Here is a 26,614-nt window from a genome sequence, read left to right as displayed (position 1 = left end):
CCTTCTTGCTGTGTGGTGTTGGGCTAGTCATTTAACCTTCTAAGTCTCAGAGTCTGTATTGATAGAAAGAAAATGCAGCGCCTATCTGGCAAAGGGGCATGAGAAGCAAGTAGGGAATGTGGTATCCGATAATCAGGAAGCAGTCCACCAATGGCATCTGTTTTTATTACTTTTTAGTTTTATTATTATCAATAAACCCCTACTTATGAATGCGTGCATATATAAATGCATAGACATGCCATTTGCAGTGGTGTGTAGGTAGGAACCGCTGTGTGTATACATTGCATATCTGGCCATTTGAGGAGCTGAACCATGCGTGTCAACATGTATCTGAATGTCTGTGATGTGACCTGAGAGTGCATGTAAGGAAGTGTGAGGGTGAGCCACATGCAGGTGTGTCCATGTGGATATTCGGGGGAGTGTGAGGGTGTGCACCTGGCTGGGTGCGCAGCAGAAAGCTTGTTTCAGGAAGAGCATCTTAGAGCGTCAGTGCGCCCAGGCCCACTCAGCTGCCCCACCCCTAGATGCCTGGAAGCTGCTATTGTAAAGGTGGCTCCCAACACCCCGCTCCCCTCATCCCTCCTCCCCGCCCTCCCAGTGGTCCCAGCTGGGGCAGGGAGCCCTACCCGCCACCGCCATCATTAACTGGGGATTAAGCTGGGCTTTCCAGCCGAGATGATGCTGGTGCCGCCAGACCAACGCCTCCGAGGCCTGGGGCGGCAGCGAGGGAGAGTGACGGGTGGCAGGGCGCGGGGGATGCCTGCACCGGGCTATTTCTGGGAGTCCGGTCTCCTACCTCATTCTGAGAGCTGCTTAACAGCTGCCCTCACTCCCAGGGGGCAGGGCAGGGCCTCAGCTGCAGCATGGAGGCCCACCCTTGGAAGAGGGCCGACAGCTGGGTGCACCCGGGCACTAATCATTAATGGGGATCCCAGCCTCCTCCGTGACCTGCCGATCAGGGCCTGAAATCAGCCACATGGAAAGGTAGGAGCCAACGGGGCGGGGCCGGGGGTGCGGGTAAGCACTGGCTCCTGCTGACTCCACAGAGAAAAGGTGCCCTGGCCCCACCCGGCCGAGATGCACAGGCCCTGTGGAAAGGCAGGTACAAGACCCTGTCACCTGTACTCCTCATACCCTGCCCCTGTCCTGGAGAGGTGCGACAGTGATGCATGAAGAAAGAGCACCTGCTTGGGACAGGACTTGCAGGAAAGCTCCATTTGCATGTGTGGTATCCATTTTTTCAGCAATTTCAGGAGAACCGGGGTTTAGACCTGTCTGGGTCATGGACTTACCATGGGACCATGAGCAAACCACTCCCTTTTCTGGGCCTCTCTTTCTTGAATTGGGACTTTATAAAACTGCCACCCATCAGCCATCCACTCGTCATCAGATGTTCTCCTCGCTCAGCCCCGCCTGTCCCACACTTGGGTCTGGCAGACATTTGCTGGGCACGCGCTCCACACCAGATGCCCTGCCAGGGTTCTGGCTGGATGCTCGGGTGGGCCCTGGAGGAGACTCATAGCTTCTCTTTTCACAGATGTAGACGTGGGGGCTCAGAAGAGTCCCATAGCTTGCCGAAGGACACACAGCCAGCAGGAGGCCCAACCCAGCCCCAGCCCCAAGGCTGAGTCACTGAGTCACTCTGCCCCAGAAGGGCACTAGACTCCAGGGACACGCCCCTCCCCCCTAGGGTTCTCCTGCATCTCACACCCCATGGATCAGTTCTTTAAGGCTCCCAGGGTGGCACCCCAGGGTGGCAGCAACTGCTTGCATTCTAAGGCCCCAGCATCTCGATCTTAAACCACTACTGGGACATGTGCCATGTGACGTGTGTCTGCTGCACACGCGACAGGCCCGGCAGGGAGAAGAACCTTGTCTGATTCAACTTCACAGCCCAGTTGCTTACCCCGGGTCAGGTACAGAGCAGGTGCTTAATCCCCGAGTATCAGGAGGGACTGACTGACAGATGGACCACGGGGGGGCCTGCCCACCTATTTAAATTCAAATCTAAATTAGTTAAAATTAAATTTAAAAACCGGTTCCTTAGCCACATTTCAAGTTCTCCGTAGCCACCGATGGCTAGTGGCACTAGTGGAACATACTCTGCCTCACAAGAAGTCTTCCTGAGCAGCATGGCGCTAGAGGCCAGGTCCCAGCTAGCCTCAGGCTGTGAGTCCCTCTGCTGGTGTACTCTTCTGCAGCTTGGAGTTTGACCCAGGGATCCCCGGCCACCTTTGGGCCTGTCTTTGAAGACCAGCCCGTTGGCCTCCTATTCCCAGAGGAATCAACGGAGGAGCAGGTGACACTGGCTTGCCGTGCCCGGGCCAGCCCTCCAGCCACCTATAGGTGAGGGCCCTGCAGTGGGTGCTGGGAGACCCCCGGCAGCCATACTGTCTTCCCCTCATGTCAGCCCCACCATCGGGCAGGACTCAGAGGTTCCCCCTCCTCTGTCCCCTGTGGCAGGTGGAAGATGAATGGCACTGAGATGAAGCTGGAACCAGGTTCCCGACACCAGCTGGTGGGGGGCAACCTGGTCATCATGAACCCCACCAAGGCACAGGACGCCGGAGTCTATCAGTGCCTGGCCTCAAACCCAGTGGGCACTGTGGTCAGCAGGGAGGCCGTCCTCCGCTTTGGCTGTGAGAACAATGGGGGTCCAAGACCCTGGGGGAGGGGAAGAAGAGGCCAGGAGGGACAGGTGACACCCTCAAGCCAGGCCTTCCTGCCCTCTCGCCACATGCCCTCATGAACTGCTTCTTCCTGGGGAGCACAAGTCGGGGAGGGAGCCCCAGGCAGAGGATGGTACCTGAGCCCCAGTCTCCACCTCCAGTTCTACAGGAGTTCTCCAAGGAGGAGCGAGACCCTGTGAAAACCCACGAGGGCTGGGGGGTGATGCTGCCCTGTAACCCACCCGCCCACTACCCAGGTGAGTGGCACCTGACCAGGCACACAGGCGTGACTTCTGGATGTTCAGCAGGGGATGGTTGGAATAAGAGGTGGCAAGTGCCCCTTGCAAGCACTGATCCTGGGTCCCAGACTGACGGGCTCTGTCATGGGCCTGCCATTTTCCAGCTGCCCCTAGGGTGCATTCCCAGCACCCAGCCTTCCTGCAGAACAAGGCTCAAGTTCCATCTTGCCTCTAGGTCTCCCCTCAACTCCCATTCAGAGCGTGGGGGCTCCCAGAACAAGGTCCACAGATTCCCACCACCATGTGAGGGTCCCACCCAGATCGCCCCTGAGCCCTGCACCCCCTGGTTTCCTCAAACTACCCGCGTCCTAGGCTTGTCCTACCGCTGGCTCCTCAACGAGTTCCCCAACTTCATCCCGACGGACGGGCGTCACTTCGTGTCCCAGACCACAGGGAACCTGTACATTGCCCGGACCAACGCCTCGGACCTGGGCAACTACTCCTGCCTGGCCACCAGCCACATGGATTTCTCCACCAAGAGTGTCTTCAGCAAGTTCGCTCAGCTCAACCTGGCTGCTGAAGGTCAGGATTGCCAGGTGTGGTGGGAGGAGGGAGCCGGAAGGCTGTGTGGATGTTGGGGGGAAAAGGCCCCCTGGTCTTCCTGCCGCGAAGCCTCAGACCTTCCCAGACCCAAGGGGAAGGGGGAGGAAGTCATCCACCGAGCTGGAGCTGCGCAGACGGTGAAGGGTCACACGGGGTCCTAGCACGGGAGCACTCCCCTGGAGTCACTTGAGTGTGATTTGCACCACCCCTCTCTCCCCAGATCCCCGGCTCTTTGCACCCAGCATCAAGGCCCGGTTCCCGGCAGAGACCTACGCTCTAGCGGGCCAGCAGGTCACTCTGGAGTGCTTCGCCTTTGGGAAGTGAGTGGAGCTCCCTGACCAGGCATAGCCTCTCAGAGCCCATCAGGGACACAGGGGACTGCAGAGTGAGGGTGATCAAGGCCAGCGGTCAGCTTAGTGCCCCTCCGCCCCAAGCAGAGTGCTCAGTGTGCAGAGTGCTAACAGGTGTCATGACCACGCTCTGATCACGAACTGCAGGTGGGGCATCCCGTGCCAGGGGCTTTACACACATTGGATCACTTGGTCCTGCCAGCAATGCACAGCAGGCTCAAATGGCCTGAGCAACACCAGGGCAGGGGCAGGAGCAGAGTGTGGGCTCCAACCAGCCCGCCTGGTATAGATCCCAGCTGTCACTCACTGACTGGAGGCCTTGGGAACACTTTCTAATCTGTGTCTCAGCTTCCTCCTTCCTAAACAGTGACAGTAACAGTAATCACCTGATAAGATTGTAACCAGGAATAAATAAGTCAATATACTTAAAGCCTTAGAGCAATGCCTGGCATTTAGTAAGTATTCCATGAATGTTAACAGTTACCGATTTCAAACTCACAACAGAAAGTGTTATCTTTCTTGCTCTCCCAGAAAAACAGTTCACTGGGACAGGGCTAAGAAATAGCACGTGTTGCCAGGCATGGTGATGTATGCCTGTAATCCCAGCAGCTCAGGAGGCTGAGACAAGGAGGATTGCAAGTCCAAAGCCAGCCTCAGCAAAAGTGAGGCACTAAGCAACTCAGTGAGACCCTGTCTCTAAAGAAAATACAAAAAAAAAAAAAAAAAGGGGGGGGGGGCTAGGAATGTGTGACTCAGTGGTCAAGTGCCCCTGAGTTCAATCCCCGATACCACAAAAAAGAAAGAAAAAGAAAAGAAATAGTAAGTGCTCAATAAATGTCTGTGGAATGAATGAATGTGGTTTTACTTTGGTCCCCTCTTGCTTCAAATTTGCCCTGGGGCTGCCCCTTTGTTGAAAGTTACTGGGCCTCCAGAAACCCCATGTAAAGGCTCATGGAAGGGTGACCTAGTGGCCCTTCAGGATGCTGATTCCTCAGTCCATTATAGGACACAGGTTACTAGTAACTGAAGTGCTTTTGAAAAGTGGGGCAGGAGGAAAGGGGGCCCATAAAGACCCAGCACATAGACTGTGGCTGACCAGGGCTGTGGGAGGTCAAGCTGGACCACATGAAGACCACTTTATTGGCTCCACGGCTGTGGCAGTGGACAGGGGCAGTAGAGGAGGCCTGCCCCGTGTCCCTTCCCTGATGGTGCTCCAAGCCTAGCAGGGAGAAGAGCTACAAATCGGCCCACATGGGCCTCTGTCCAGCTGTCCTCTCTCAGGGTCTGAGTACCAGGAGCACAGGGGGAACGTGCCCAGCTCAGCCTGCCTGCTCTGACTTTGTCTTCCCTGCCAGTCCTGTGCCCAGGATCAAGTGGCGCAAAGTGGACGGCTCCTTGTCCCCGCAGTGGGCCACAGCCGAGCCCACCCTGCAGATCCCGAGCGTGAGCTTTGAGGATGAGGGAACGTATGAGTGTGAGGCAGAGAACGCCAAGGGCCGCGACACCGTGCAGGGCCGCATCATTGTGCAGGGTATGATGACGGGGACCCCTTCGCCTTCACCCTTCGCCCTGAGGAAACATTCCCAAAGTCAGAGGGAGTCTGGGGGGCCCTCGCTTCTGCCCTCTTGTCCCAGGACTGCACCGAGTCTGGGGAAGAGAGGCTACTGGCCAGCACAGCTTCAGCTGGGGGCGTGGACAGTACACAGACACTTTGGAATGATTTAAGTTGCTAGAACAGCCACTGCATACCCAGAGTGCCAACTTCCAGGGGCCTGCTTCTTCCTGCCCTCTCCTTCACCCTCTCCACCTGCTGACGGCGCCTCTGCTGTCTGGCACACATACAGCAGCCCCACGGTTACCTTCTACTTAACCAACCAGAGGCTCCTCCCAGGTCATCCCAGATTCTCTCTCCCTTGCTCTCCACAGCTCAGCCCGAGTGGCTCAAGGTGATCTCAGACACAGAAGCTGACATCGGCTCCAACCTGCGCTGGAGCTGTGCGGCCGCCGGGAAGCCCCGACCCACAGTGCGCTGGCTGAGGAATGGGGAGCCTTTGGCCTCCCAGGTAGTCCTGGGCTTCCTCCCACACAGCCTCTTCTGCTCCCCTCGTTCCCTCATCCTCAGAGCCTCCCCCCATCACTGGTAGCCCTTCTGGACCAGCCAGGGTGTCAAGGGGGGTGGTTCTGGGTGCTTTATCCATCCCAGAGTCACATGGCCACAGGCTGGTCAACTGGATAGAATCCCAGAGACCTGGGTCCAAACACAACTCAGACTCAAAAACAGAATGTGGTCCTGAGTGGGTCACTTGGCCCTCCTGGCTTGGGGACAGGGGCGGCTGGGTAACCACAGAGTCCTGAGATTCCAGGCTGCCCCGAGCTAGGACTACACAAGAGCCCCATCCCAAGGAGCTACCAGCCTCGAACACGTCCCTGCCGATCCCTCCTCCCCGGCCTCCGGTGATCCTGATCCTCTGTCCTGCCCTGGGCTGGGCTCTTCTGCACAGAACCGGGTGGAAGTGTCGGCTGGGGACCTGCGGTTCTCCAAGCTGAGCCTGGAGGACTCGGGCATGTACCAGTGTGTGGCCGAGAACAAGCACGGCACCATCTATGCCAGCGCTGAGCTGGCCGTGCAAGGTAAAGAGCCAGGGAGGAAGGGGACACGCTGGTGCACAGAGAGGGCGGCTGTAAGAGTTCTGAGTCCAGCATCTCCTGACGCTCAGTGTGCACGTGCGCACGCGCATGCGCATGCGGGCAGCAGTCCTCAATTTTCCGACAGCCTCTGAGTGGGAGAATTGAGGGATTTCGAAGGAGGTGAGATACCAGACTGACAGGTCCCAGAGGACAAGGTCTCTTGACTTGTCCAGTGTCTGGCAGGAACAATGCAAATGCAGTGGGGAAAACGGTAGCAAAATCATCAAGCTCTGTTTGACCCCACCCCTTCAGCTGGGCGAACTTTGCTTAGCTTTTCTTTTTCTTTCTTTCTTTCTTTCTTTCTTTCTTTCTTTCTTTCTTTCTTTCTTTCTTTCTTTCTTTCTTTCTTTCTTTCTTTCTTTCTTCCTTCCTTCCTTCCTTCCTTCCTTCCTTCCTTCCTTCCTTCCTTCCTTCCTTCCTTCCTTCCTTCCTTCCTTCCTTCCTTCTTTTTTCTTTTTCTTTTCTTCTTTTTTTTTTTTTTGAACTGGAGATTGAACTCAGGGGCACTCGACCACGGAGCCATATCCCAGCCCTATTTTGTATTTTATTTAGAGACAGGGTCTCACTGAACCGCTTAGTGCCTCGCTATTGCTGAGGCTGGCTTTGAACTCACAATCCTCCTGCCACAACCTCCTGAGCCACTGGGATTACAGGTGTGCACCACTGGGCCTTGATATACAAAACTCAGGCAATAAGGGTCCTGCCCTCATTCTGCTACTGTGAGGGTAAACAAGATGGGAGAGGTAAAGCATAAAGCACCTGCCCATCATATGACAGGTGCCCATGAAGTGTCATCTGGTGTTCATGTTTAGTTCATATGCTTTCGGCTTGCTGAGGCTCAGTTTCCCCATCTATAAGATGCACCTAATGATACCCATCTTGTTAAGTCACAGTGAGGCTTAAATGAGACTTGCTCCTTCACCCATTCAATACCTCCAAGGGAATGAGCAAAAAGATCCTGCCTGTGCCCTCAAAGATTTTATAAACCAATCAAGGGAGAGGGACAAATACACACAAAATCAAATAATGAAATAATTTCAACTAGCCATAAAAGATACACTATAAAGAAAATCCATTGGAGTCATGAGTGAGGCAGGCCATTACCTGGGGTGGTGAGGAAAGACTTCTCTGAGGAAGTCACATTTGGGATTTGACCTGAGTGTTAAGAAGGAGCCCACCTTATGAAGAGTTGGGGAACTTCTAGGCACATTGACAGCAAGCACAAAGGTCCTGAGGCAGGATAAGACTTGGCAATTTTAAAGGACAAAAGAAAAAAAAATGGCTGATGATTGGAGCGCAGTGAGTGAGGGTGAGTGGGGGAGGCAGATGGAAGAGGTGGGGACTGATTTTTGAGGCTGTGAGCAGCTGGGCTGGTTCTGAGTGCTTGATTTACATTTTTACAAAGACATTCCTGGCTGCTGGGTGGAGAAGTGACTGGAGGAGGAAAGCTGTGTCACAGAAAGGCCACATAGGGGGGCTTTTTCAGCAGTCCAGGAAGGAGAGCTGGTGGCCAGGAGGTGGTGCTGGATGCTGGGTGTGTCCTGGAGTGGTACTGCCAGGAGCTCGAGGGTCAGTCTCTAGAGGAACTGATGGTGCTTAGCACGTGTCCCGTCGAGGGCGACGGGCACTGCTCTTGCTCTGTGGTGACTGCATGTCTCTCTCCTTTCCTTCCAGCATTGGCCCCTGACTTCAGGCAGAATCCCGTGAGACGTCTGATCCCCGCTGCTCGTGGGGGAGAGATCGTCATTCCCTGCCAGCCTCGGGCCGCCCCCAAGGCCGTGGTGCTCTGGAGCAAAGGCACTGAGATTTTGGTCAACAGCAGCAGGTACCACCCGCACCCCGCCCTGCGCCGTCCCTGCTCCCCCACGTTCCCCTGGGAGGCTGGTTTCCCTGTGTGTCGGCAGCGTGTCCCTGGGTTGGCCAGATCTGCCTTGTCCCTGCTGCAGAGTGACGGTAACTCCGGATGGCACCTTGATAATAAGGAACATCAGTCGGTCAGATGAGGGCAAATACACGTGCTTCGCTGAGAACTTCATGGGCAAAGCCAACAGCACTGGAATCCTGTCTGTGCGCGGTAAGGCTGTGGCTGGGGGGGCCTCCTGGCTCACAGCCAGGTGTCATCTCCCCTGCAGCCTGCTCTCGTGTCCCCAGATGGCTTCTGGTTTGGTGTTGAGGCCACCCCAGGACTCAGTTTTGCATGGGACCACCCCCTTGCCACTGTCCAGAATCTTGTCCTGCCTCACTGCTGGCCACATGCTCAGAAGGCTGCTGAGGGGTCAGGACACCTATTGGTCACAGCACCTCTTCTTTCCTGGGGCTCAGGACAAAGCCCTGTGCCCTACTACAGCCCCTGGCCTGGACTTTTCCCTCCCCACTCACCCAGGGGCCTTTTCATTGTGTTTTTTCAGATGCGACCAAGATCACTCTGGCCCCCTCAAGTGCTGACATCAACTTGGGTGACAACCTGACCCTGCAGTGCCATGCCTCCCATGACCCTACCATGGACCTCACATTCACCTGGACCCTTGAGGACTTCCCCATCGACTTTGACAAGCCTGGGGGTCACTACCGGAGAGCCAGTGTGGTGAGGACTGAGGCCAGAGTCCCGTGACTCCCCCCTCCTTCCAGATGGACAGGGGACCCAAGATGTCCTCAACCATCACCACCTGCAAGCCCCTCCAGAGCCTTCCCCATTCCCGAGGCCCACGCAGGCAGACTCGTCCCTCAGGGACCCACTCGTTCGGGAGAGGGTTAGAGACAGAGTTAGAACTCGGAGCATCCAGGAGACTCCCTCCCCACTCTTCTCTTGTTATCCTGCCACCCAAGGCACATGACCAATGCCCTGGACTGTCAGTGACTGTCTTCTGTAATAAACTCTGTTGCTTAGTCCCCCCAGGGGCACTAAGAGGGGAGTCGCTGATCCCTCCCATTGAACTGAGAGGCAGAGGGGCCTGCGGACACGATGGAGCAGGGGGACTCCCAAGTCCTGCTTTGTGTCTCATGGCCCACTGAACTAGTGAAGGCTACTTTCTCTGACCTGGGTGTCCCCTGTGTGCAGAAGGAAACTGTTGGGGACATGACCATCCTGAATGCCCAGCTGCGCCACGGCGGGAAGTACACATGCATGGCCCAGACAGTGGTAGACAGTGCCTCTAAGGAGGCCACCGTTCTGGTCCGAGGTGAGGGGTTCCCCTCTTCTGCCCGACCCCTGCTCCCTTAGTGGCCACCAGGGCTATTCTGACCTGTTGTCCCTAACTCCCCTCCTCCCCCAAAAGCTGTGGGGAAGGACTTCTGGCAGACGTGGCCTGCTGAGCCTGCATATCCATTCAATGCCTGCCTGGTTCTTTGTAGGTTCTAGATGAGTAGAATATTTTTCTTCCAAAGCTAAACATTTTTTTTTAAATCCATTCTTAAACCCAAGGCAGAATACTTTGCCAAACCTAATTTTCAAGTCTGGTGCTGGGGAATCTATGCAGGGCAGGGCTCTGCTGGTGCCTCTGTGAGCACACAGCCAGAGGCCACCCCTCCCACTGCATCCCCCACTCCCCACTGACTACCCCCCCTTACCTTTCTTCCTGGGTGTGCCCACTGCGCCCTCTGCTGCCGTCTCTTGGTAATGCACCAGCCCCAACTGGGTTTGGAGAAGGTTGGCTCAGATTGAAAGCTGTCCAATCCTGACCCAGTGTGCTCTGCTCTCTGTGCAGGTCCGCCAGGCCCCCCGGGAGGTGTAGTGGTGAGAGACATCAGTGATACCACTGTCCAGCTAAGCTGGAGCCGTGGCTTTGACAACCACAGCCCCATTGCCAAGTACACCCTGCAGGCTCGCTCTCTACCTGCGGGGAAGTGGAAGCAGGTTCGGACCAGTAAGTGTGAGGCCCACCCGGCTTGGTACTGAGAAGGCTGGGCTGTGTGTGTTGCAGGGTGTCAGGGTCAGGAGTCTGGGGTCACAGGGCCAGCAATGAACCTGGAATTTTGGAAAGGTATGAGTTTTGCCTTCTACCATCAAGAAGCACCGGACAGGTAGGGAGACAGCAGAAGAAGGGAGAGAGTGGAGGAGGAGACGCTCAGTCTGCACCCTCAAAGACTTGGAAGGATTGATACTGGAGCAATGAAAATATGGGTTTTGCATGCTTAGTATACAGCAGGAACCACAATGGGGGCTGGGTACCAAGGTGATGGGGCCCAATGCCCACCCTCATCCAGACGCGAATAACCACATGCTGTGCACTCACTCCCTGGTACCCTGCAGATCCTGCCAATATCGAAGGCAACGCCGAGACTGCCCAGGTGCTGGGCCTCACGCCCTGGATGGACTATGAGTTCCGAGTCTTAGCCAGCAACATCCTGGGCACCGGGGAGCCCAGTGGGCCCTCCAGCAGAATCCGGACCAAGGAAGCAGGTCAGGGTCCTGGATGTCCCCAAGGAAACTCAGCAGGGCAGAGACACTGGCTCCCCTTCCAGGGAGCCTCCAGTGAGCAGCCATCACGGAATTCCAACGCTGCTCACCAGGCTTTGGGCTCTAACCAAACAGCTGAGAAAGGACACCCAAGTGTCGACAAGGGCAAGGGCAAAGGCAAGGGCGAGGGCGAGGCTGCCATGGGGGAGAGCCACGAAACCGCTAATTTCAAACCCAAGTCCACCCGGCCACTGCATGCGAATCTATAATTATTTTTTTAAGTTTAATTTTAAAAAATATGGAAAAACCAAAGTTTGGAAAAGGGAAGGGTCACACCAGCAGAGGCTAAGCCTGAACCCAGAATCATGGGGTGGCATTCCTGGAAGTGCACAAGCTGCAGAGATCAGTTAATGGGGAAGGGCTGTGACTGTGTCATACAGGGGGACAGGAAAGCAGCCAGTGTCTCCAGGCCCTCGTTTGGATGACCTCTTTAGGAACAGGAGGAATCAGAGTCTGCCCATGACCCTCAGTGAAAGGTGCATGTGTCAGAACCCGAGTGGGGACAGAGTGGGAGCGACTCCAGGAGGAACGGGCGCAGACCCCATCAGCATCTGCTGGGAGGTTCTTGCCCACCTCCCTCTGAGCCATTTGCAGGTGAGGGCCTGGGATGAGGGATCCTGCAACAGGCAGCATGGACTCAGAATCCTGCCCCTCATCCTGTCTCCTCAGACCTGCTGCACCGGATGTGTAGTGAGGGTCCATCTTGGTGTCTCCTGTAAACATGGTCTGTGTGCTCCAGGCTGACTCTCCAGGCTTTCGGGAGTCACTCAACATTTTTAGCTGGTACCTTTCATGAGTAAGAAGTTTCAGAGGGAGTTCTTTCTTTGATTGACCCCGAACTTCTTGGTGATGTGAGGTGGGAAGGGGTCTCCTGTATTCTAGTGTCCCAGGAGTTGTGCAAAGGAAAGATGGTGGGCTTAAAAATCAAGAGCTGAGTTCAAATTCTAGCTGTGCTACGTGTTAGCCGTGTGTCCTTAGGCAAGACACTTACCTGCCCCAAGCCTCAATCTTTTCTACTGTGAAAAGAATGATAATAACGCCCACCTTGCAGGGCCAAATAGGGGATGCATTTAGGTGTCCCTTACAAACCCAAGGCCTGAAGATATCATCATCGGAATCAAATAAAAAGTCTCCACGTGCTGAATTCTCTGCAGAAATATTTAGACCCCAGCCAAGCCACTTTCAGCCAAGCTGGACAGCAGATGAAATACATCCTTGTTTTAATACCAGTTTTTTTTTTTTGTTGTTTTTTTTTTGCTACAGCAATTTAACCCAGGTTAATTTATCACTGAGCTATATCCTCAGAACCATCCACAATTTTTTTTTTTTTTTTTGAGACAGGGTCTTGCTAAGTTGCTTAGAGTCTCACTAAGTTGCTGAGGCTGACCTTGAATTTGAGATCCTCCTGCCTCAGCCTGCTGAGCCATTGGGATCATAGGCGTGCACCACCATGCCCAGCAACATCAGCCTTTTTTTAATACAACAGGCAATTAGGGAATCAAATCTGACACAAAAAGAATAAGTTATACAATACTTTGGAGCGCAAAAGAAACAGGGTTTTTTGTAGTTGTTTATTCAGTGGTGTGTGTGCGTGTGTGTAACTGCCATGCTGGGTTATTTATTCCCCTTAATTTAAAGCAAACTGGTGTTGGTGTCTGTGATTTAGTTTGAGCTGACAGGAGTGAGAAGGACAATGACCAATTTTTGGAGCATCTACTATCTGCTGGCCACGCCTTAAATTTCAGTTTCATTATAGCCTTTGAGAGAAACGGTATTATCTTCATCTTAGAAAGAGGAGAATCAGAGACTCAGAAAGGTTAAGTTACTTGCCCAGAAAACACAGGTCGCCAATGGCAGAAATGGGACTTGATCTCGGGTCTGCCTGACTCCAGAGTCCTGCCCAGAGGGGCTGAGGGAGGTCAAAAACCAGGATGCATTTGAGGATGTCCCCATCCTGAGATGGGCTCCGGGCACAGGCTGGAAGCTTTTGTTCCCTCGTTGCCCATTAACAAGCCACATCTGTGTCCCTTGGCCCCTGACAGCCCCCTCAGTGGCACCCTCAGGACTCAGCGGAGGAGGTGGAGCCCCCGGAGAGCTCATCGTCAACTGGACTGTAAGCTGGCAGGGACAGAATCAGAAATGCGCCTCCTCTTCTCTGGAGGGACGAGCCCTGCCCCCTCCTTCTCCCTTCCTCACTTGAGCAGCGTGCAGAAAGGACCACTGCACAGTTTTGACTCCAAAGCGACCAACTTCCTCCTCCCCTCCCCTTGCACCTGCTGCCCCCCCGCGCAAATCCGCTGCAGGCTGGAAGCGCGGCCGGCGCAGGTGCCCCAGGGCTGCCCCTCTTGGTGAAGGATGGGTGGAGTCAGGATGGGCAGGGAGACGCGCCGCGACCCCTCGCCCACGCCACGCTCTTGCCCTCAGCCCATGTCACGGGAGTACCAGAACGGAGACGGCTTCGGCTACCTGCTGTCCTTCCGCAGGCAGGGCAGCACTGGCTGGCAGACCGCCCGGGTGCCCGGCGCCGACGCGCAGTACTTCGTCTACAGCAATGACAGCGTCCAGCCCTACACGCCCTTCGAGGTCAAGATCCGCAGCTACAACCGCCGCGGGGATGGGCCCGAGAGCCTCACGGCGCTCGTGTACTCGGCTGAGGAAGGTGGGCCCCTCCTGGGCCACACTCGGCCCCGCCCCAGCCGTTCGTCCGTAGGGATGCGGGGCGGGACTGCTGCTCGTGCCCCAGCTTGATTTGGGAGTTGGCGGAGGAGAGGGCGCCTGGGTTCTAAGCCCCGGACTCACTCCTGCCCTCGGGGCCAGGGGAAGGAGGGGAGCGGCTGTCTGGGAAGAGAAGTAGACACTGGCAGCTCCCACCTGGCTCTGTTTTGGGCCCTGGGCTCTCCTCCACAATCCTAAGCAGTCCTGGTTGGGAGCTGCTCTGTAGGACACAGGGATGCTCTGAAAATCCAAACTCATTCTGTGTTGGTCCCCAGAGCCCAGGGTGTCCCCTACCAAGGTCTGGGCCAAGGGGGTCTCATCATCAGAGATGAATGTGACCTGGGAACCTGTGCAGCAGGACACGAATGGCATCCTCCTGGGGTACGAGGTGAGCACTAACTCAGGGCCTAGGAGAGGAATGTGGGGTGCTGGGGCTTCGAGGTTTGGGGGGATGCCTGACAGCTCACTTGTCAATCTTCCTGGAGTCACTCATTCTCTGCCTGGCAAACTGAGCAGCCAGTCTGTGCAGCACTGTGGATGCAGCTTCACTAAGACCCATGGATGAGCCCGCGCTGGGTGCACGCCTGTAATCCCAGCAGCTTGGGAGGCTGAGGCAGGAGGATCGAGAATTCAAAGCCAGCTTCAGCAACTTAGCGAGGCCCTCAGTAACTCAGTCAGACCCTGTCTCTAATGAAATATTTTTAAAAAAGGGCTGGGGATGTGGCTCAGAGGTAAAGAGCCTTTGGGTTCCATCCTTGGCACCAAGTCCATGGCTGGCACCCACTGGGGAAGACAGACTTATAGATGCCATGAAGTCAGTGCTTAGCCACAGAGGGAGAAGGTCATTCCAAACTCTTTCCTTGATTTGGGAGAATATTTAGCAGTTCTTAATATTCCAACTACTGTGAAAATGGGTTCATGTTTGTTTACAACCATCGTAAACTTGAGGGGGCCGGGGGGCTACCTTGTAAATATAACTGTGCATTTCGTATCCCTGGCAGAATCTGCATGGTAGCCCTGAGTTCCTGAGATGAGATCGGGTCCTGGCAGGCCATTGCTAGGCCGAGCCTGTGTCCCCGCTTGATCATCCCTCACCCACCCACTCCCTCATCCATGTATTGAGCATCTTTCTTGGACCCAGTACTGGGTGACCCTGCTGTCTGGGTGCTTATGACTAAGTATCCGAATTGTAAGACTCAAAAGACTGAGTCTCAGGACCAGGTTGAGGCAGAGAGAAACAGAATGTTGGGGGCAGATCCTGAGCTTGACCCCTGACCCTAGGGTACCCCTGCCCCCTTCAGATCCGCTACTGGAAAGCTGGGGACAAAGAAGCAGCTGCTGACAGAGTGAGGACGGCAGGGCTGGACTCTAGTGCCCGAGTCACTGGCCTCCACCCCAACACCAAGTACCACGTGACCGTGCGGGCCTATAACCGAGCTGGCACTGGGCCTGCCAGTCCTCCTGCCAATGCCACAACCATGAAACCCCGTGAGTCTGCCTGCCAGGGGTGAGGCGGGGTGCTGGGGGTGCTTCCAGGATCACTCTCTCTCCAGCGATAAGACACATCTCTAGTCCACAGAAACAAGGGGTGCGCTGCTGAAAATGAGGTAGAATTCACAGCCTAGCTCTTCTCCAACCTTTGGGCTTTTGTGGACTGTGTCTCTTAGGGATTGGCGGCACCGTGTTCTGGGTGTAACTACCACAGGCAGACACCTGGAGAAGGGCTGGCTGATGCTGAGGGGGGTGGGCAGGGGACTGTGGCGGTCTCGCCAACTCTCCCTCCCCTGGCAGCTCCCCGGCGACCTCCTGGCAACATCTCCTGGACGTTCTCAAGTTCCAGTCTTAGCATTAAGTGGGATGCTGTGATCCCTTTCCAAAATGAGTCCGCAGTCACTGGCTATAAGGTGAGGAAGAAATCCATCAGGCCTGGATGGTGGAAACAGCTCTGGTCTTTCTGGTGAACACGAAAACTACAATCTAAAGCAAGAGGGATCTGAGTGAGACAGAAGCAGAGTGTGGCTTGCAGAGCAGGGTTGATCTCCAGCTAGAGTAGAGACTATTAAACCGATGGAATTGCTGTGGAAAGGCAGGGATGAGGGGCAGCGGAGGTGGGGGGGGGTGCTGGGTGGAGTCCCAGCCTCAGGAGTCTCCAAACACAGTTGAGCTACTTGCAAGCTCACCTCCCACCAATGAGGAGCTTGGCTGATGGCAAACCCCAAGAGGGGTGAGGAGACAAAACTAACTGAGCTCCCCCCAGGGACTAGATCTGGGCCAGAAAGAAGGATCTGCCCTGGCGTAAGGAAACGCCACTCGGAAACCTTCTTCCTAGATGCTGTACCAGAATGACTTACACCCGACTCCCACACTCCACCTTACTGGCAAGAACTGGATAGAAATCCCGGTACCTGAAGACATTGGCCACGCGCTCGTACAGATTCGGACCACGGGACCCGGAGGGGATGGGATCCCGGCAGAAGTGCACATCGTCAGGAATGGAGGTGCTGCCTCTCCCCACCCTATCCCCCCGCAGTATCAGGGCTCACCAGACACTGGTGAAGGGATCATTCCCACCGAGCCACCTCCAACCTAGACCCCGAGGAGAATGGAAAAGCCAGGCAGGAACCAAAGCAGTGCAAAGCCAAAACCCACCCTCGCCCACCCTCCCCCACCCTCCAAACAGCCCCGGGGCGGGGAAGGGAGGGAGCCTCTTTCACTGGGTACAAAAGGAGGCTGTAGCGAAGGACAAAGGCCCCGGCAAACTGTAGGGATAGGACTGAGGATACCAGGCACCATGGGCCCTCTGGGGCCTGCAGTGCTCCCCACCGCGTGTCCCCTTAGGAAAGATCTGGATCCGTGGTGAGCGTGGGGCAGGGGGAGCCCCAGGCCTGCTGACTCGGCCGCACTTCTGCTGGTTTCAGGCACGAGCATGATGGTGGAGGACGCGGCAGTCTGCCCAGCCCCACAGCCCAGCGCCATCCTCTCCCACTCGGCGGCGATGCTGATCCTCATTGGCTACCTGGAGCTCTGAGCTCAGTGCTCCTCCTGCAGCAGAACTAGAACCCACCTCCGATGGACACAGCCAGCTGGCCCCTGCCCTTTCCCATGCCAAGGTGGTCCTACACTGTGCCCAGAGTGGTTGGTTTTAAACACCTACTTGAAACAGCACCCTTTGCGCAGGAGGTAGGGTAGTTCAGATTCTGCCACAGGACAGAACCATGGAGGAATTTTTTCTTTAAATCAAGATGAACTAGGCAGCGACTTCCATGAGGATACTGAACCCAACACTGGGCCTCTACGGGTCCTGGATGGAAGACCCAAGCCCATGGGAAGAAAGGGGTTTAATGCGTATTTTCAAATGGCAAGAGATGGCACTCTGAGTCCGCATGGAGACTCTGTCACCTGAGAGCAGAGTCCTGGGCCCTGTGGGAACACTGGGCACGAACGGGCCAAGGAAATGGGACAAAGCATAAACATCGACCTCCCTCAACCAAGTAGAGGATGAACCCTGGGACCAAGACCTCTCCTCGTCCTCCTGCTGAGCAGTAACACAGTCGGGCCCTGGCATTGTCCTCCATGATGCCCGAGCAGCCCCTGCCTGCCTGGGCGGCTGAGAACTCTCGCCTTGATGCGGGGGTGGGACGCCTGAGCCCCTTCAGCATTGAGGGACGGGACTCCAGACTTCTGGGGCTGGGAGCTAAGAAGGGTTGGGAGGCTGGGACGCCTGGTGGAGTGGGGCACCAGCCTGAGCCTGAGGTACAGGCACCATCTGGGCGACACTGCCCTCTCAGCCAACACTGCCAACCCAAGCCTGTCATCCTGAGTGACAGAGCCACCTTAGGTGGCTGGGACTAAAGGGCTCATCTTGGGGAAGTCCCCCACTGAGACTTATCCTGCACAGCCCCTCTGAGGTTAGGGCAGGAGACCAGCAGGCACTCACCTGCCCTTTCCCCGCCAGCTCTGCCTGCAGACCTGTGGCCATCCCTCCCCCACTGCAGGCCCCAGATGCCACCCTCAGCGCAGCAGTCTTTCTCTGTCCTGGCCTCTGGAGGCTTCTGAGACAGGCAAGGATCAATGTGACCCTGCCTGCTCCTAGGAAAACCTGACCGCCTGGACAGCCCCACTCCCTAGACTGCCTGGACTGCTCTTTTGCATTCCCCAGAAGAAAGAGGGGCTAATAAAGGGGACATCCCGCCATGGGCTCAGGTGTGCTGCCAGTCATGGACAGCAGACTGTAAGAGGCCTGAGAGCTCAAGTTGTCCACACCCTGCCCTTACCCGGTGAGGAACTGGAAGTCCAGAGAGGGTCAGGGACTTCCCTAAGTCACGAGGCCTATAAGTAGAGGGGATGGAACTAGAACTCAACTCTTCTACCTGCCTATTCAAGGCTCTGTCTCTGCAGAAGGAGGAGGCAGTGCTGAACAGCTGTGGCCCAGTAATGAAGGTGGTCAAGGCCAGTAGGGGGTGAACAGTCTGTGTCAAGGGTCCCAGTTGGTGACCACGAGGATTGCATAGCTGGACCCAGCTCAAGGCATGGATATCCCACGAGATGTCCCGGCCTTCCTTGCCTTCTGAGCCTGGCTTCTGCTGGGGACTCGACATGCAGTACCGACTTGAAGTCCCGACCCCTTACCCTTGCTCCAAGAAGAGACCAAAGCAAGGACAGAGTCCCTGAATCCAGGCAGCAATGGCAATGCAACCAGGAAACCCCAAGGCCTGCACTCTGCCAGGGAACCCTCACTTCTGGGAGCAGTGTGACAGGCATCTTGAAGGGCACTTGCCCCTGAAGCTCCCTGGGCCAGTTTTCTGTAGTTTACAGTTAGAGCTCTATTTTGTTATGGTTTTTTAAACTTTTAAGTCCTGCTCTATTTTCCTGGGCAGGTTTATGTTGATGTTTACCCAGTACAATTTTTTTAAAAATGTCCGCTCACACACCTTCTCCCTGCCACCCCACACCCAACTTCCCGCAGCTTAGGACTGCGAGGGCTACGGACTTAGCTCAGCAACCATTCTCCCTCACGGGGACCCCAAATTTGGCCTAGCATCTCTTTGTGCCCTGCTGGCTATGATTTGGCCTGTGCCCAGTTCTTCATCAGAAAGGGGACACTGAAATAAGCTTCTCCAAGGTTTATCTGATTCTTTCCACACTGCTTGAGGCTGCAGCAGGGGAGACAGGGAGCCTAGTTGTTGGGACAGTATGAGCTGCTTTGGCGCGGGACCTAACCAGGGAAGCAGCTTGAAGGAGAACTCACCGTCAGGTACCTTACCTCTAATGAGGTCCGTTAGAAAGACGGGGAGGGTGCCTGCTTGGGAAACCCAGCAAGGTTTTGTTTTGTTTTGTTTTATACCAGGAAAACCTGACTGCTACACAAGCAGAATTTGCTTGGGGGACAGAACCATAGAACTATATTATAGCAGATGTTTCTGCAGCATGAGACTTCATGTGACTGAGGTTGCAGGCTTGTAAAATGGAATAGCCTCTTGCTGGGGTGGCTTGGAGGAACAGATTAGATCAGGCAGCTTCCCAGAGTCCCTTCCTGCCTGAGGGGCCTCTGATTTTTGTCTTCTCTGCTTGGATGGGCTGGGGGAGCTAAAGGGGGTTCATCCTGCTGCAGTCCTGACTCAATTCTGGATTCCTTTCTCTCACATACTGAGCCCCAGAGAGAGGAAGCAGCCAGGGGGCAGCTACAAACAAGCATTTTGCTGCCCCACAGCTTAATGGCGAGTAAATGCCCCGAGGACTAGGGCCAGCCAGCCAGATGGCTCTTCAGGGCTGGGGAGACAGGCACCGGCTGTTTGGTGGGCACTGGGGCTCAGGCAACAGCACTCTGCCCTTTGGCCTACAGAACGGGAGCTCTCTGCATCCGCCCGCGGAGGTGAGGGCTTGCAGGTCAGCTTCAACTTTCTTTCAGGGCAGCAAATCCTAGGTGACGCCAGGGAGCAGCAAGGCCAGGGGGGCAGGGGGTGGGGGATTTTTTCTTTTCTTTAATAAAGTAACAGGAGAGACTCAAGTTAGACATCAGAAGAAGCTTCTGCCATGAGACCCTGGAATAAGCAAGCAGTTATTTCTCTAGGGACCTTGGAGGAATTTGGAGTGTTGTGTAGTCTAGGTTAGGTGAAGTTGTGACTGGAAGGACAGAGACTCTGCTGTCCTTCCAGAGCTGAGACTCTTAGAATCAAAGCATAGGAAGATGCTGTCTGTTGTGGTTCTTGTGTCTTAAAGGAAGCCATTAAGGAGCAACGGTCACCCAGAAGTTGTGGTGGCAACCCAGTGCCTTCCCCAGCATGCACTGCCCCCTGGCAGTCCCCAAAGCCATCCAGCCTGCACTCTGGGCAAGAGCCCAGGTGGCTAAAGATGTTTTCCTCCTTTCTTCCTGGTGTCAAACTGAGATCACTAATGGGGTTCCTGCTCGTCACAGGCGTAGTACCCGTGGCACAGGTGTGATGTTTGTCTCCCCAGCTCAGACTAACCTGGGCTAAAGACTCCTGGAGTAATTTGGGGTGATCAGATGGGCATTCTTTTCTAAGGGACTTCAAAAGCTCCGTGGACATGGGCACCTAGGAGCCAGTGGGGAGGAGGGGCAGTGCCCCACGGACTTGTATATAATGGCCATAGGCTTTGGGAAGGCAGGGCCATAAGGAAAACTGGAGGGGAACAAGATGGGTCAGATTTGCCCAGAGTCCCAGGCGGCCCCAGGCCTAAGGCACTCAGTGCCCTTGGATGGGGTGCATCCTGCCTTGGCCCAAGGTGCCTCCAACTTGCCACCTGCTTCAGGGACTGCCCAGCTTAGAGACGCTCAGGGCTTGGCAAATGCTAGGGCCTCACAGACCACTGACCTGACAGCTTGTATTCAAATGGAGCCACTTCCGCCGGCCCACCGTTCTGCTCTTGTACTTCTTGTATGGTCGTTATTTATTGACTCTGGTAGCAGGCAGTTCTTAAATAAAGCTGGTTTCTCAATCTGTTGGCTGGCAGCAGCTGTGGGTTCTTATTATCACTTGCCTGTAGCACACCTCCTTGTCCTGTTTTGTAACCTTAGAGGCCTCTCTCGCCAATGCCTTCAGCCTCCACACAGTCAATACTAAGGAGTTAGCATACACAGTCCACATCACTTCAGCCAGTCCTGGGAGGGGAGAAAACGGCCAGAAGACTCAGGCAGGTGACGCAGAGCACAGCAGGCACTTTGCCAGATGGAATGGCTTCATCTAACACAGTGGCAGCAAACAAAGCCTGTGATGGAACTGTTTTAAGGTCCCCTGACTTTTTAAGACATTGAGGTGTTGACTCAGTGGTCCCAAAGGGAGATCTTCTCTCCTCAGAGAGATCTGTGAGCCCCAACTGGTGAGCACGTGACTGCTGCCTCTGCTCTCTGCAGCCAAAAGGTTGTGATTACTACTCAGTTTGCAGCTTCACCTCACACATTCAACCAACCCTGATGCAACTTCCATTACAGATGGGACGTGCTCTGGGACGCACATGTGGCCCCATATTTGATTTTCAGTGCAAAACAGGTACTGAGCGCCCAGTGCTGTCTTAGTTTTCTTGAAGGAGATTAAGGTGAGCAGAGACCCCTGTGCTGAGCACTTAGCGTTCTGCGCAGGGCGTGTTCAGCATGAGAAAGGACCCTTGTGAACACCAGTCTGACACAACAGGGTCACCCCAAGTGGATGTTGGGAGCACAGGTCACTATAGAAGCTAAATTTTAGTCCAGTCAGCCTCTCCCTCTAGAGGCAGATTATATACACAGAACTCGATTAACTGAACTTGGGTTTGTCTTTAGAAACACTTTTGAGTCTTTTATGCTCTTCCCTGCCCAAACCCTTGAGTCAAGGAATTTGCTATCCTGAGTCAAAGTTCAAGAGCCCAACACACAGAGGGCAATAACCCAAGAGCAGAGCAATAGTATCCCTGACCGCTGGTTTGCAAATGAATGCTGCAGGCTATTTAGCTCTTCTGAGTGTCAGTCTCTCCATCTTGAAAACAGCAAGTAGCAGTCCTCAGCAAATACTGAGTTCATTACATACAAATTAAGATACTGTTTCCCATCTTTAAAGGACAGCAAGCTATCTCCCAAATGCTTCAGCAAAAACAGTACTGAAGTAGAGAATCATTAACAACATTTCCAAACTTCAGTACTTCATTCAGTTCACCTCACAGATCTCACTGCACCTTCATGATCATCTATTTCAAAGGTGAGGCCTGCAAAAGGTGTTAGCTTGCTCTAGCACAGACCGTAGCTCTCCCAGGCCAGAGTCATCTTCTGAACTCCCCTGAGGTGTGGAGATAGGGGGAAGGGTATGTGTACAACTTAAGGTCTTTAACAGCAATAGTAAAGACAACTCCCTATCCATGGGCCTAAGCTAGAGATTCTCAATCTTAGCTATGTATCAGAGCTATCCATAAAACCTTTAAAAAAGATGGTTTGAGGGGCTGGGGGCGTAGCTCAGTGGTAAAAGCACTTGCCTTGCACATGTGAGGCACTGGTTTCAATTCTCAGCACCACATAAAGAAAATAAAGATATTGTGTCCATCTACAACTAAAAACATGTTTAAAAAAAGATGCTTTGAACTCATGATCTCTGCATGTGTATTTTATCATCATCAATAGTGGGCCAATCTGACACCATGAGCCTCCTAATGTGACGTATTAAGTATGGTTCTATATAGGGCTCTTTGTCAAAAATGTCTAAAACTCATTTCTTGTGAATCTAATCATGTGAAAATGACAAATTCAGCTTGTGGGACACCACCCAATACAACTGGAGTAGCCAGACGCTTCAATAAAATCAATGTCACACCAGGTGTGGTGGTGCACTCCTGAAATCCTAGAATCCTGGGAGGCTGAGACAGAAGGATCACAGGTTCAAGACCAGTCTCTGCAACTTAGTGAGACCCTATCTCAAAATAAAAAATAAAAGGACTGGACATGTAGCTCAGTGATAAAGTACCTCTGGGTTCAATCTCTAGTACGAAAAAATAAATAATAAATAAAGGGACTGGGGATATACTGCAGTGGTTAAGTACCCCTAGGTTCAACCCCCAGTACCCCTCCAACAAAGTAAGAAATTCAACAATATCAATGTCATGAGAAAATACACAGACATACAGATCTGTTGAAAATTAAGACTTGAGAAAATATTGAAGGTAATACATGAACCTTTATTTTATCCTAGATCAAAAATTACATCAAAAAGCGATATTTTGAAAATTGGGACAACTTGAACATAAGTTATATGGAAGACAGGGAATTGTTCATTTTCTTAGGTGTGGTACAGGTATTATATTTATACAGGAGAATGTCCTTATAAGGAAATGCATACCTGATTTACTTTCGAATAAAGGGTCACAATGTCTGTGACTAGCTTTCAAGTGGTTCATAAAATCTATAATTTAGGCAGCTGTGACAAAAAGCTGTCAACTGATGAACCTAGACAAATGGTTTATGGGTGACCATGAACCATTCTTCCAACTTTTCTCTGGGTTTGAAAGTTTTAAAAGTAAAGGAAATAATAAGGACCCTCTGACTATAATTTAAAGTGAATATCCAGGGTTGGGATTCAGGAATCTTTATTTTCCAAAACATCATCCAGGTGATTGACACATGGCTCGGGGGAAAGAACCACCGGCCTTTGGTTTTCTACTGGTGTAGCTGGAGTACGGAGAGGGGAAGAAATGCTACAACTCACTAGAATCAGCTCAGCTGGATGGCCAAGAACCTTTTCCCTGACAGTTCCATAAGCCAATTATCTCAGACAGGCTCAATGGCCCCCAAGAGTCTTAAGGCTGGATCTCCTATGGAAGAATGAAGGTGTGAGTCCTCCCTTGGGAGCTTTGGCTGATATCAGAAACCCATTCACTTGACCTTTCCAAGAGCACGAACTTCAGGGCACTGAGCAAGGAAAGCATAAAGGAGTAGGGAGCAAGCCACAGAACTGTTTCAACGATCAGGTGAAGGATCCGTGTTTTACAAGGAAATTCAATTTAACATTGAACACATACGGTTCACCTGGGGAGGACAGGGAGGGCAGGTAATTTATTAATATTTAGTGACTACTAACATACCTGAGTCAGGTGTCATTACTAACGACCTCTGCTACCTATGGGCATGGGCCCTCTAGAAAGCAATTTGTCTGAGGTCTAAGAAATTGAAAGGAAATTAAAGCCAGGCTGACTATGGGACCATTTAAACATGCAAGAAAGAAAAAGGCTAGGTCTCCGTATAGCTATTGTAAATTATTTTTATTGAAGAAGAAAACAATGTTTTCACTAGGAAAGCTATTTACTACATCCTTCTGAGTAAGCTGCTAGAAGAGAGGAGATGGAGGTGGGGAAGCAGGGGCTACACAGAATGCAAGTCTGGAAGACAGAACTCTTCCCAGGAACAGTGGGATGCCTGCAGACAGTGAGATGTACTTGCAGCCAGGGAGATGTGGAACAGAGACCCCTGCGGGACACAAACAAGCTAGTCATGGTCGCCCGCAACTATCATGAGGCTGCTCCTTCCATGCCCCTCGCCCAGTCTTTTGGCAGTGGGAGCCTCCCTCCTAGCCAATTCACTACCTGACACCCAGAACATTCCCTGAAAAGCTAGCCTGGCTTTCTGGGTTGCCAGTCCCTCGGGAGCAAGGCTTGTAAGTTCATGTGACTCTCAGTGCGGTAGGTCCCTCTCTGCATACCACAGAGCACAATGCTCACCAATACACCACCAACCACTCCTCCAGCAATTCCTAGTCCCAAAGCCAATGCCACCTTCTTTTGCCACTTCGGCTGGAAAGGCTTGGAATGGTTGTCCAGATTAACCTCCAAGCCCTCATCTACTAACTTCTGGTCCTCAGTAAGGGACTCATAGAAATTTAGGTTCACCAACTTCGGAGGAAGGACCCTCAGTCCAAAATAGAGCCTCTTCACAAATCTCAAGTTTTTTAGCAGCTGCACATCACAGCGGTATGTCCCAGAATCAGACTCCAGGGCAGGTTTAAATCTCACGAAATAGGATTTGGCTCGGAAGGGTTTGAAGACCTCGTCATTAGTGGAAATGATACCCCGTGCAAGTCTCCAGGTGAAGCGGAATGCTTCCTGTCCAATCTCCAGGATGTCTGAACTCAGACAGCTAAGCTCAAACTCCTGCCCATCGAGAACGGTGAAATGCAGCATCCCGCAGATCCAGTTGGTCAGACATTCCAAGCGCTGAGACTTACACTTCCTCCTCACTCCATCAGGGCCTACCTCACAGACGGTCTCCTCTTTGTAGCCAAGGCCGCAAGTGACAGTACAGGTTGTGGTGTTGACAATAACTCTCCCCACAGCTCTCTGAAGCTTCTTAGGGATGGGCAGTGTTTTAGGCGAAGTCACCAACAATGGCAGGTAGACAGTCAACACCAGACTTGTGAGGATAAAACCAGTGGCCAGAGTCTTCATGTCTCTACAGGCATTTCACCACCCTGAGCCAGCATCCTCTGGGTATTCCAATTGAATTCTCTATGTATCATAAAAGAATTCCTTCAACATGGGATATCCTTCAAAGTTAAGAGATAATGTGATGCATGCACTGTCAATTAAACAATGCGACCAGATACACAAAAGCCCAGTCCTTACTCAGAGGTGAAGTCCCAAGGCAGAAAAAACAAAACTACAAAAAAACCAATCATGAAGTTGTTGCTGCTTTACTATCTATGCTCGTTAATGAACACCAGTCTCCATTCCTTTCAGATCTTCTTAATGGATTTAAATTCACCTCTTGAAAAGACACAGATGGAGAGCTGGAGATTAGCTCAGTGTTAGGGTACTTTCTTAGCATGTATGAGGCCCACAGATGAACAGACAAGTGAATTTCTAAATGAAGTTACATTTCCCTACCCTTTCCCTCCCCTCCCATGTGGGATAAATTAAAGATTTCAAGATTCCCAAGTTGAATCTGATCAAATAAGAAAATAAAACAGATGGTTAAACAAATTAAGCTCTAGATCAATATCTTGAATTATTTACTGTGAATTCTCCTAAACCTTCTATAAAAAGGATCAAGAACTCTGGACTGGAAGGCAAGTGACTTACCCTTTCTGAATTTCTAATTGTTTCCTCCTCCATAAATGAAGTCCTCCCCACCTATTTCACGGAGATCATTTGACGATCAAATGATATAGAGCACATGAAAACACTCAGTTTTCATGAAGTGTGAAGCACTGTTCAGATACAAGGAATTTTAAAAAAGAAAGAAAATTCATGAAGGCAAGGGCCAAGATGCCTTATCAGATGAACAAGTGAGGCCATCAAAGGCAGCGCCCTTCCCTGCTGAAGGGTCTCTTCTTTCCCAGGGTACCCAAGGCATGTGCTGAGCCAAAGGATGTAAGACACTGCATCTGGGCCTGCTTCCTTTGCCCCACAGAACAGAGGGGGGTCTCACTGATTCCTTAGGCTGATGAGGGTTGCCAGGAAACAGTTATGAGGTCAAAGACAAGTTCTCAGTGACATGACAAAAGATTAATAAACAGACTCAGATTTGGCATTGATAAATCAGACTTTGAAACATATTATTCTTGAGGAGACAATGAGTAGTTAGTGGATTTTAAACCTAATTAATGCAGGAAAAAAGACAAATAAAGAGGAATTTAAGACTAAGAGAGGTCCTTGGAAGCCTGGAACCTCCTGGCATGCATTTTTTGTAACTTCCAGAATGCCTAGAACTATGGCCTCTTCAGAGTAATTAAATAACTTATGCTAAGTTAAAAATCTGAAGAGATCAACCCGAGGTTATCCTTTTGATTAATGACACCTTTTGTTTCAATTCATTTATTTTTAATCTTGGCAGAATTAGATTTAGATTCTGTGACCCCACCCCATGATGCTCTCCAGCTCTGTTCCATAAGGGTTGGGCTCTAAGACCAACACAGAAAGTCACAT

General features: G+C 52.7%; 2 protein-coding genes across 2 annotated transcripts in view; one reads left to right on the top strand and one right to left on the bottom strand.

Moving 5' to 3' along the window:
- The window catches only part of CNTN2 (contactin 2), a 30,737-nt gene extending 10,055 nt beyond the window's left edge, over positions 1-20,682 (top strand). The window contains exons 3-23 of the mRNA XM_079107352.1: positions 2,202-2,346; positions 2,464-2,639; positions 2,831-2,926; positions 3,281-3,490; positions 3,732-3,831; positions 5,217-5,392; positions 5,788-5,924; positions 6,363-6,492; positions 8,224-8,374; positions 8,496-8,623; positions 8,958-9,133; positions 9,608-9,728; positions 10,254-10,412; positions 10,799-10,948; positions 13,048-13,118; positions 13,430-13,664; positions 13,996-14,108; positions 15,022-15,208; positions 15,512-15,624; positions 16,050-16,218; positions 16,639-20,682. Of these exons, the coding sequence (XP_078963478.1) occupies positions 2,202-2,346; positions 2,464-2,639; positions 2,831-2,926; positions 3,281-3,490; positions 3,732-3,831; positions 5,217-5,392; positions 5,788-5,924; positions 6,363-6,492; positions 8,224-8,374; positions 8,496-8,623; positions 8,958-9,133; positions 9,608-9,728; positions 10,254-10,412; positions 10,799-10,948; positions 13,048-13,118; positions 13,430-13,664; positions 13,996-14,108; positions 15,022-15,208; positions 15,512-15,624; positions 16,050-16,218; positions 16,639-16,748 (3,053 nt within the window). The 3' untranslated portion in view covers positions 16,749-20,682. The remainder of the gene's footprint in view (positions 1-2,201; positions 2,347-2,463; positions 2,640-2,830; positions 2,927-3,280; positions 3,491-3,731; positions 3,832-5,216; positions 5,393-5,787; positions 5,925-6,362; positions 6,493-8,223; positions 8,375-8,495; positions 8,624-8,957; positions 9,134-9,607; positions 9,729-10,253; positions 10,413-10,798; positions 10,949-13,047; positions 13,119-13,429; positions 13,665-13,995; positions 14,109-15,021; positions 15,209-15,511; positions 15,625-16,049; positions 16,219-16,638) is intronic.
- Positions 20,683-22,861: 2,179 nt separating this feature from the next.
- TMEM81 (transmembrane protein 81) lies at positions 22,862-26,543 on the bottom strand. The gene has a single exon (XM_079107374.1). It carries the CDS (start codon positions 25,133-25,135, stop codon positions 24,305-24,307), a length of 831 nt encoding a protein of 276 aa, XP_078963500.1. The 5' UTR covers positions 25,136-26,543; the 3' UTR covers positions 22,862-24,304.
- Between the last annotated feature and the right edge of the window lie 71 nt (positions 26,544-26,614).

Source organism: Sciurus vulgaris (genome assembly GCF_902686455.1).
Source record: "Sciurus vulgaris genome assembly, chromosome: 12".
Lineage (NCBI taxonomy): Eukaryota > Metazoa > Chordata > Mammalia > Rodentia > Sciuridae > Sciurus > Sciurus vulgaris.
Note: the sequence above shows the minus strand (reverse complement) of the source record. Positions and strands in the feature narration are given on the sequence as shown.

Excerpts from the sequence above, each read along its gene's own strand:
- TMEM81 (XM_079107374.1), bottom strand. The coding sequence starts at position 25,135 with ATGAAGACTCTGGCCACTGGTTTTATCCTCACAAGTCTGGTGTTGACT.